This window comes from Diospyros lotus, chromosome 8 (genome assembly GCF_014633365.1).
Source record: "Diospyros lotus cultivar Yz01 chromosome 8, ASM1463336v1, whole genome shotgun sequence".
NCBI lineage: Eukaryota > Viridiplantae > Streptophyta > Magnoliopsida > Ericales > Ebenaceae > Diospyros > Diospyros lotus.
In genome coordinates, this window is record NC_068345.1 from 37,856,447 (window position 1) to 37,866,985 (window position 10,539).

General features: G+C 34.9%; 1 protein-coding gene across 4 annotated transcripts; it reads right to left on the reverse strand.

Moving 5' to 3' along the window:
* Window positions 1-101: 101 nt before the first annotated feature.
* LOC127807156 (agamous-like MADS-box protein MADS1) lies at window positions 102-9,408 on the reverse strand. 4 transcript variants are annotated; one of them, XM_052344815.1, is made up of 9 exons: window positions 9,255-9,408; window positions 8,173-8,408; window positions 2,459-2,540; window positions 2,083-2,144; window positions 1,894-1,993; window positions 1,715-1,756; window positions 1,535-1,576; window positions 1,304-1,437; window positions 102-415 (listed from the first exon to the last, which is right to left on the reverse strand). In XM_052344815.1, the coding sequence occupies exons 1-9, from the start codon at window positions 9,279-9,281 to the stop codon at window positions 412-414; spliced, it is 729 nt and encodes a 242-aa protein (XP_052200775.1). In that variant the 5' UTR covers window positions 9,282-9,408; the 3' UTR covers window positions 102-411. The 4 variants fall into 4 exon arrangements, with proteins under 4 accessions (XP_052200775.1, XP_052200771.1, XP_052200774.1 ...); XM_052344811.1 differs by having other exon boundaries at window positions 1,268-1,437; XM_052344814.1 differs by lacking the exon at window positions 9,255-9,408 and adding an exon at window positions 8,992-9,231 and having other exon boundaries at window positions 1,268-1,437.
* Window positions 9,409-10,539: the final 1,131 nt, after the last annotated feature.

Below are 10,539 nucleotides of genomic sequence, written 5' to 3' on the forward strand. Positions count from 1 at the left end.
AGAGTCTTGGCAAGCAACCGTGCATTGGTATTCCAAGTAAATTAAGCTGCTTTTGACATCAACCAGAGATCGATTTATCATCTTTAAGGAAACACACTTGATATAGTAAGCATAACTATGATTAGAGCATAGCTCAAGAAACATAGTTCGACGGCAACAATTTATCGTTTAACTGGAAGCTGTATAAGGTCAAGTATCACATTGCAAAAGCAAAATAAGTTCTTGAACAATACAAACAGGAGTCCTTGACCATATATCAATGAAGCCAGAACATTATGAGGGAGTACAAAAGCTTCAACAAGTCAATCTCCGGTTCACATATATATAGTATTTCCAAAGAAAGCGGGGATTTCATCTGCTTAATCCAAGATCACCGGGAGGGAACAGCAGAAAACTCCATCAGCAAATGAATTAACTGCACAAGCAAAAACGGGACAATTATATCAGAATTGTGTAATGATCGTTTTCTTGTTGCTATAAATAAAAGAACTCATGAAACCAGTTAGTGATTTGCGGGTGGACTAAATATATCATGAACAAACTCAAGGGACAAATACCAAAACCTAAACCTAAACCTAAATCAAAGTCAATAACACAAAGAGAGCCCCAAAACCATATAGAAGTTGGGAAACCAGTAAGAGGGCCAATGGAGGAAGAACCATCACATCACCAACAAAAGGCCTCCGAACTCAACAAACTAAACACTAAATACACTACCAAGAAAACATGAAAACTGTAAAAACCCATAAACAAAAACGAAACCTAAATCTTTAGCACCATTAACAATAAGCCTCAGAATCTAAAGCCCAAGCAAAGTAAAGGATAAAAAAAAGAACTAGAATCAGAACCAAAGTTTGGTTATATAGTTGAATGATACCTTTTTTTCTTTTTCTAACTTGTTGCTATTTATTTTAGTATAATGACTTGTTCTTTAATTACAACACCAACCAAAGAGAGATGTTTATGACACCGAATAAGCAACATTTGCTAGGAACTTATTCTGTGCGCTAAAAATCTCCAATTTGTTGCGTTTTTGTAATAAATACATTTATTTTAACATTAATTAATGAGAAGTGTTAAGGACATATGACAAAAAACCCTTGGAAGATTTTGTGCCAAACCCTCTTCCACCATAGAATAATACCTTTTTTTTTTGGCTGAAGGTCTCTTCTCTATATAATGTTGATTATATATGTGTGTGGTGATGTGTTGGTAACTGTGGAAATTTGATGTGAACTAGTTATACTATTATATTATTAATTCCTACACTAGCTGAAGGACTGTTTGGTCTGGGCGAGAGTACTGATGATTGATTTGCAGCTCATTGACTTGAAGATAGTTTCGAGCATCAAATGGCTGGGGTGGCATCAGCTCATAGTCAGACCCTCCCGCTGGCATCAAGGTCATCTGCTGCTGCACTCTCTCACTCTCTGCTATCTGCATTATTAAACATTCAGGAAAAGTTCATGAAATAAAACATAAGAGAGAGAGAGAGAGAGAGAGAGAGATAAAGAGGGGCAGGACAATAAGGAACCTTAGCTCGAAGGTACTGGTTATTGTTATGCAAATCAATTTCCTGCAATAATAGACAATTTTAAACTATCATACGATATAACAAGTATGCACATTGAATGCTTGGATATATAGAAATAAAAAAAATTAATTCTGAAGGACCATGAATATGAGAAGAAAAAAGAATGAATACTAATGTTACCCTCTTTTGCATAAGTTCGATTTCTGCAAATAACAGCTCATTCTGGAGATTAAGAAAGCAAAATGGGGGAAAAACACAAAAAAGATTGTGAGTAGCTAGGAATCAATGATGTATATATCCTGAATAACATCTTTGTGATGATTGCATGGAATGTCGCTGTGTTTAGTCTCGATTAGTACCTTTTTGGATCGAATCCTGCTAATGCCTCTCTCCAGCCGAGTCTCCAGGTTCTTGAGCTCCCTTAGATTTAAAGAGCTGAGAGACTCGCCTCGCATGTGCCTGGAAATTTTGTTTGTCTTTATAGTGTTAGTGAAGGTGAAAATGGCGAACTGAATGGAATTACAGAGCCGAGAAACTAATGAAATCACCTGTTTGAATTCTGCAAATTTCCGATTTGCACACGCAATTTGGCAGCTTCTTGCTGATAGTACTGATCAGATAGATTTCCATTAGAAATTTAGTGTTAATCTTGGCTTGTCATTTGAAATTTCGGAACATTCAACTATTTATGGAGTACATGCATGCGTATCATCAATGAATAAAATTGAAGCACCAGAGAGAGAGAGAGAGAGAATATCTGAAAGAAAGGAACTTTTTCACATGAATTAAAGAAGAAATTGCCATTATTTTCCTAGAGATGTTTGTATGAAAGAATCCATCAGAAGAAATTGCCTCTATTTTCCTAGAGATGTTTACATGAAATTAAGAATCCATCAAAAGAAATTGCTATTTCTGAAACTTTACCTGAGCATTCAGTTCAGAAACTGACCCAGTATTGGAGGAGTCTGAGCATGCCTTCTTGTACCTCTGAATTGTTTCTTTGACACTGTAAAGATGGTATTCATTAAAGGAGATGTCATGGAAATGTTTCCAAGAAAGGGTATAATATCCCATCTTCAAACATACATATCACACTATTTTTACTATGTTCTTCTTTTTTCCTTTTTGTCTTATATATCTTTCTTCTGTTTCCCCTTTTTGGTAGCTGCACCAAAGCAACAAAGCACACTTAACACAGTATGGCAGCCATCAAATTTCTCTCAATTGATCATTTTTGCTCTACGTAGCAATTAGAAACAATAGCATGTGTGTGCCATGTAATTTTTCCTGCACTAATCAATTAGAAAGTGAACAAATTTTGTACAATACCCTGTAATATTTCACATGAGCTAGGGCTATTCTAAATAGTAGTCCTCTTTTTTTTCTTTTTCTTTTTTAAATTCCATCAAAGTCAAAAACAAAGAACAAGTAGGAATCCGTACTCTAACGGAGGCAAAACAAAAGCTCCAGATAGACAGCAAAACCAAGAGCAAACGACAACAACCAAGGAGATATTAATACATAATTTCTCGAATCCCAAGTCAAACTAAATTAGGTATTATTAGAAAAATTAATTGTAGGTATGGGTTTGGCCCTCCTTGGAATATAATTACCTGATTAGCGAAAGAAAACCTATTTATTCCAAGCTGTTGCCTAGAGGTAATAGATATTAGTATAGTTTATCAAGCATGGAAGATTATATATATATATCTCCACATTTAATTTTACACCACAAATGCCTTTTTTTCATCATTATTTTAGCATTTGTGTTTGGTAGCTTGCCAGATGGTTTCGTCGACTAATGCTTTCATAATCTTCAGGAGTTACATTCCCAGTTAATTAAAATCAATCTAAATATTATTATTGTTATCTATTTTGTCACAAAATTACCACACACAAGGGATTGTGAAATATATATGTCATATTATAAATCTTAATTAGAAATGTTAAATGGGTCGGGCAGCACATGACTTGGTCCAACTTGTTATTATAATGAGCTGATCGAGCTCACTTTTCATATAAGGTAGAGCCAAGCCCAACATTTATAGACATGCAACACCACCTGACTTGTGCACTCCACCTATTGAGTTTGGTTGAATTTTAATTTATAAATAATTTAATTTTTTATTTTTATTTTTAATATTAATTTAATAATTCTAAATACTTAAAATTATATAGACAATGTCATAAATTCACAATGACAATCAATAAATCTCAAATAATTTATATTTGAAACACAATTTTACACTTTTTACACAAAAAAATTATATATCATACACAAAAAGATAAAATCACTGTAAAAACATATAAATAAATATATATCTCATACCTAAACATTGTAATTTGAATTCAAAATATAAATTTTTTTTATAACTTTCAAATATTATAAAACTTAATACTTTTCAAACTTTTAACTTTTACGTTCGAAATTTTTATTTTACAAGTAGAATTTTTATTTTTAAAAATATTTTTATATCTTGAATATTGATTATTAAATAAATATATTTTATAATATTTTTTAAACTATTTTTGAAAATAGGACAGTTCTGGCTTAGCTTGCGTAAGGTGCTCTCATGCCCAAGCCATGCCCTTAGTTTGGTTAGGACCAAGCGCAAGATTTACCTGTTTCCCTAATTAGTTCGACCAACCTAACTCATTAAATAAGAACCTGATTCGTCCAAGCTCAATCTCGACCCTCTTCCTAGGGCCAATCTCGGCCTTCTTCTTAGGCCTAATCTGGTCTTCTAATTTGGACCCCATCTTGGCCCAGCGCCAACCTACCACAGTATCATTGTGACTCTCACTGGGTATCTGCGTAGCAGCCTCAGATCCTATCCTCATTAATGGCGGATCCCATCCACATTAATGAGAGTTTCGTCACCACCATGCTACCACATGGGAATCTCCACCAGTGCCAGATAGCCAATCCCACCACCTGCAAGCGCACGACTCATGCAGGTAGGAGAACATCTCCTCATTCTATATCAATCAGCTCTCTTCAAAGTCAATGTATGTTCTAATCTTTAATCTACTGATACACTGTCTCTCTTTACTCTCTTATTCACTTGACCATCGGAGTGCTTGCGAGTGCCAGCCGCCCCCTTGATGGACCCGTCGCTGGAGCCAACGCCCCACCTCCAATCGTCCTACTTTGATCAGGAAAGAACATAACCAAATCACAAGTTTCGACTAACCCATTTAATATGTCTATTCCTAACATTTGATAATCATCCAAACAACCATGCATGTAACACCTCAATCAAACAAACATATATAAACCCACTATTTTCATGTTTACAAATTAATAGCCTATAGTTATCATACTATCCATACTGAAATATATATTTTAAAAATGTGAAAGAGAAATTATGTCATGTCATTCCTCACACTTAATTAGTCTTCTAATTATTTAAGAAAGAACCTTGCCACGGACGCCCATATATTATTTATAAAATGAAACTCAATCCTTGTGGTTAGGGCTGCAAACAAACAGAATTTTTGATAAATGTCTAGAAGTTCAATTTAAGTAGGGTTGTTTAAGTTTGTTTATTTAGTTAAATAAATAAAATTGAGCTTGATTTTTAAGCTCATTTAGTAAATGAGTTGAGTTTGAACTTTGAGATGTTGACTCATTTGAGCTTGTGAATAATGTTGTTTGTGATTTGTTTGTAAACTCATTTATAAGCTTGTTATAAGCTCATTTATATGCTTATTTGGGGTATATTTCGACATATATAATGTGTGTTTTTAATATTTGAGAACTTTTATTATTTATATTGCTTAAGATTTAAGAATATATATATCAGAATACACTAATTTATTTTACATAAAGAAACCTAAAATAAACTTATAATGACCTTTGAATTTAAAATTTATGAACAAGCATATGAAACTTGCTTGAAGTTTGTTTGAAGCATATATTTGAAGCTTGTTTAATATAAATAAACTAAGCTCAAGCTCCGAGTTCGACCAACTTTTAGATAAAAAAATTTGAGTCTTATTTTTAAATTTGACTCAAACTCAACCTCAAGCTTAAGCCGAGTAAAATTGTTAAGAAATAAAATTGAGCTTTTATGGGCTCCTCTTAACTCACTTGTAACACTAGTTGTGGTGGAAAGAATCACTAATTAATGTAAAAGAATTTCTTAATGATCATATATCAATTATCTGTTTTTCTTTTGGGATAATTAAAAAATTTTAGAAATTACTCTCAAGTATGATTACTTTTTAACATAATTAGAAAATTTCGAAAGTCTCCAAAGTTCATAATCCATATATATAATTAGAAGGAATAATAGCAGAGAGAGTCCCACTAATGAATGACAAGAAAGTAATGAGCAAGAAGCATCAAAAAGCCCCAGCATTTGGACACAGTAACAGTTAAATCAGCCGCCCACCTTTCGCAGATAATCAAACCCAACACGCAAGGCCGAAGAAATACAAAGCGAATGAATTATGAATGCCTCACCGTCTCTTGAGTCAGAGGCACTCTCAAAGTCTTTCTAATGTGACTTTGATATGATTCAACATGTTAAACCCTGTCACACACACAGACAAGACCCTTTGTTGATCTGAGGTTCCTACCTTAATTTCGCCGAAACACTGATTGGCTGTGTCTGCCACTCTGGCAAATCGCCCGGCAACATGATTGGATGAGCCCATTGACGGCCAGATCTGTGCCAGGTGTCAAGTCTCCCATTGCTTGATGGGTAATGCCCAGCAACTCTACCCTCTTGCCCGCCTCGGAAACCCCCAAACCTAAAGATTGATTCAATGGTAAAGGGTAAAGTGGGTTGTGAATTATACTGTCAGTCTTGTCTGTCTGTGCGACTCTGAGCGCATCAGAGCCGTCCGCTTCAGCTTCAGCTTCAGCATCCATTGTTGTACGGCTCCCAAGCTTGAATGAAGCCAGAATCGTAAAACTGTCTCATTGGTTCACTGTTGTACTATCTCTCTCTCTCTCAAATCTCAGAACTCTCTCATTGGCTCACTGTTGTACTCTCTCTCTCTCTCTCGGGCGCAAATGAAACCCTAGGATGATGGCCCAATATTGAGGGATTCTTCTTAAGTTAAGATCTCTTGGTTGTCCGAATAGACAGTTTTTGTAGTGTGTTTGTTAAATTAATGCAAGGACGTATTTGATATTGTGCTAAGTAAGATTATTTGGAGTATAAAATAAAATTAAATATAATTATTCTATTCAAAATACTTACTCAAATGATTGATCTCAACTAAACCCTCAAATGTTTTTATAAGATTCCCAAAAAAGTGTTGCTTTGTAATCTTTCTTATAATTCAATCAGTTAAAAAGAAAAAAAAAAAAAAAAACTCAATCAGCCAACTACATGACTTCGCTATTTCATTTTCAAGAGTTTCATAACAGAGGATTAGCTAGGAAAATAAGCGGAGAATTTGTTTTCATTGAAGATGGAATTAGGGTTCGGATTGAAAGTAGCTAGAAGAAAAGATAGAATTAGGGTTCCGATCGGAAGTGGCCAGAAGAGAAGAAGGGCGCCACCATAAGGAAATAATGACAAAGTCAGAAAGTCGAGAACTGAAAAATCTTGTGTGACGTGACCAAAGATTCTTGGTGACTAAGACAAAGCTACACCCAACTAATCTAGTCATGAATTTTAATCAGATCTCTCTGGTTTCCCAAGGGAGCAAAGTTTATACACGTTCACGTAAACATTTCAAAAGTTGTCTACCCTAACTGGGTTTCCAAGCATTTCCACTGGCTCTAGAGAGTCTCGGTAGATATTGAACAAATACTCATTTTCACGAAAGAGGAGTTTAACCAAAGGCATATAGTATGCGTAGTTTGCTTTTAAACCCTAGTTTGTTTGGTTGTGATTGACTGTGGTGAAGTACTACATTTTTCCAGAGAAACCCATGTGAATCTGAGGGAGAAGTCCACGTGGCATTGTTTAAACCCTAATTTGGTTGTAAATGATTGGTTGCGAACTGATTTTGAGAGTTTTAGAAGGGTATTTGGCATGTTTCAAGGCAGAAACAAATCTCACTTTTTGAAACCCTAAAATTGCTTTTCCAACGGGGCTGAAAACGGGCAAATAAGAGATTGACAGCGTTGTTGTGTAGGGCTCCTATGCCTTACAAATGACATCGAGAGAGAGAGAGAGAGAGGAATATAAGGAAAGAAAAAGAGAGAAGGAAAGGAAATGGGCAAAGTTAACAGCAATGGAGGAAGATAGAAGGCTGATCTCACAGTTCAGCATACATTCCCAAATCTTTTTACTTCTTGCCACAACCATCATACCGCTCCTATTTCTATCTATTAAAAACAGATCTATGCATCTACCGAACTAAGAACTAGAAAACCAACCATAAAGGGGAAAACAAATCCGGAAAGCTCATAGAAGAGGAGAGAACAAGAAAAAGAGAAGAAAAGAACAAAGATATGCAAGTCAATCTTTTCTTGAAAAAACTCAATTCTCAACTGGGCAACCAAAAAGATTGTATTTTCAGAATCCGAAAGTGTTCACAACTATGTAAAAACTTATTTCAACCTCCTTTCCCCTTGAATAAATTAAAGGGGAAAAAAGTGAATTTTTAAGCAAAGAAAGGCCTTGACATAAGAAAATAAGCAAGAGCAGATACAAAGGTGTAGAAATGAATACCTGTTGTTGGCATATTCGTAAAGGCGGCCGCGGTTTGAGAAGACGATGAGAGCAACCTCAGCATCACAGAGAACTGACAATTCATAGGCCTTCTTGAGCAAGCCATTTCGGCGCTTGCAGAAAGTGACTTGACGATTGGTCGTGTTTTCGATCCGTTTGATCTCGATCTTTCCCCGACCCATTTTTCTCTGGGGAGAGGCCTCCGCCGACTGATTCGGGAATGCCATGGTTGCAAGCTGAAATAAGCAACCAGACCACATAAATGATAAGTCGCAGAAGATCTTGAACTTTAGCCCTTCGCTTGATTGTCAAGAATTCATAGAAAAAAAAAGAGCAAAATGGAGAACTCACTGCGCCAATTAATTTATTTATTCCGAAAAGAAGATTGAACTGTAGAAATCAAATTTACGAAGAGAGATACGCCAAAAAGAACTCAAATTTCTCTTTTTGGGTCATCCTTCAACATTACGAATAAAGAGAGAGATGTACCAAAGGGAAGAAAGATTAATAGAAGTCAACCTATTAAAATCACAAAGCACAAGCCCCTTGTTTGATTAAAAGAGAGGGGATAGGAAAAAGAAAGAGGGAAGAACAAAATAAAATAAAATAGTTTCATCAGTATAAATTAAGATCTCAATATGGACACGTTTTCTAACTCATTCTCAGTGACCAATCTGGGTGATATTGCAGTGATCTGGTTGAGATAATAGAAATTCATCATAAAATTAAAGAGTTGAAGCCTAAATATATATAAATTATTTTGGCTCACAAACTTGATTATGATACAAGAGGGAAAAGACAATTGAGGAAAGAAATTACAGCTTCTCGCTTTGCTGTCTTTCCTACACAAATCGATGCTGGAAATAGGAGAGATGCAGCAAGAGATGGATATTTATAAAGTAGATGATGGAGCTAGCTAGCTTTATACAGAAACAAGGCCATCGATCTAGTTTTCATGCTGTTAAACTCATTTTCTTTGTGGTCGGATGTTTGGATACATCTGAGAATATCACTCTTTCTTGACGGTGTGTATTGATGTGTTCACCAAACACAGAAGGCTCCCCAGGGAAGAAATAACTCACCAGGTTCAGACTCTCTTCACCGTTCATTTTCTTTCCCTTCTCTGAGTGATTGATGAGTGATGAATTATCTCTCTCTCACACACACAAGAAGCACAGAGAGAGAGAGAGAGAGAGAGAGGAAAAGGACCTCTGAAAGCGATTTGTATGGGGTAAAAGGAACAATGGACTCCTGATGGCATTCAAGCTTTCATCTCCTTTCATTCAAACTAAATATTAACTAAAATGAATTCTACCTCTTTTTCCTTTTTATAAAATAAATTTATTGGATATTTGACAATTAAATATTAGAAAACACAAACCATTTAAATAAATTGTGACTTCCACTTCAATCAATTACAATGATTTTTATTACACCAACTTTGGAGCAAGATCGACTTTGAATCTCCATAAACGAATAGTGATTCACAATCAAACTTGCTTTTGTTATGTTCTGGTTTTTTGTATTTGTTCATCTTTTCTTATTTATTTGGGTTGTGGTTTGTATGGCTCTGTTATTGTCCTTCACTCTTTTGTTTGATTCCCTTATTTGCAGCCCAAATGATCCATTTTGTATAAAGTCGCTTACCAGGCTATCTCTTTCAAATGTTTAAAGTTAGCAAAAGAAAAAAAAAATTCACAATCAAATAACATTTTCCTACCTATTCCCCATGTATTTCTTGTCGACCAAAAAATAAATCAACCAAAACTCCAAACATACTAAATGGGGCATCACTTGGTTTCTTTAGTTCTAAACACTATAATCAACTAACACATTGTTCTACTAGTGATAGAGTCTAAAGAAGGCTTTGTGCGTGGTATGTAACCAGGATTCAAACGTGTTTAAAGGAGAAGAAACCACTCTATGCCTCGTTCCTAAGAATTCAGCAAATTAAGGGGTCGATGACTTCATGGTGATGATTCTAGAGCTTATAGGGCAGTTGTTTGTGGATTTGAGAACCAACATAGGAAGATATGAAAAAAAAAAAAAAGGGGGGACTTCTCCAAGGTTTGAGGGTGGAGGAATTTCCTAAAGCACCCCTAAGTCAAAGTCAGAGTTGAGATAATCATCAATTAAGAAACCAAAAGAAACTGAAAACAACCAGAGTTGAGTTTTTAATTTATTTTTAGTTTTTTGTTTTGCTAGTCTATTTTTAAAAAATTGAAAACACGTTCTCTTTATTATTTTGAAAAATTATTTTTCAAAACAAAAAATTAGAAAACGCGTTCTCTTTAAAATTTTGAAAATATTTTTTTAATGATATTTTATTCAATAAATTTGATTATTAAGTAAATTGTAAATATTTAA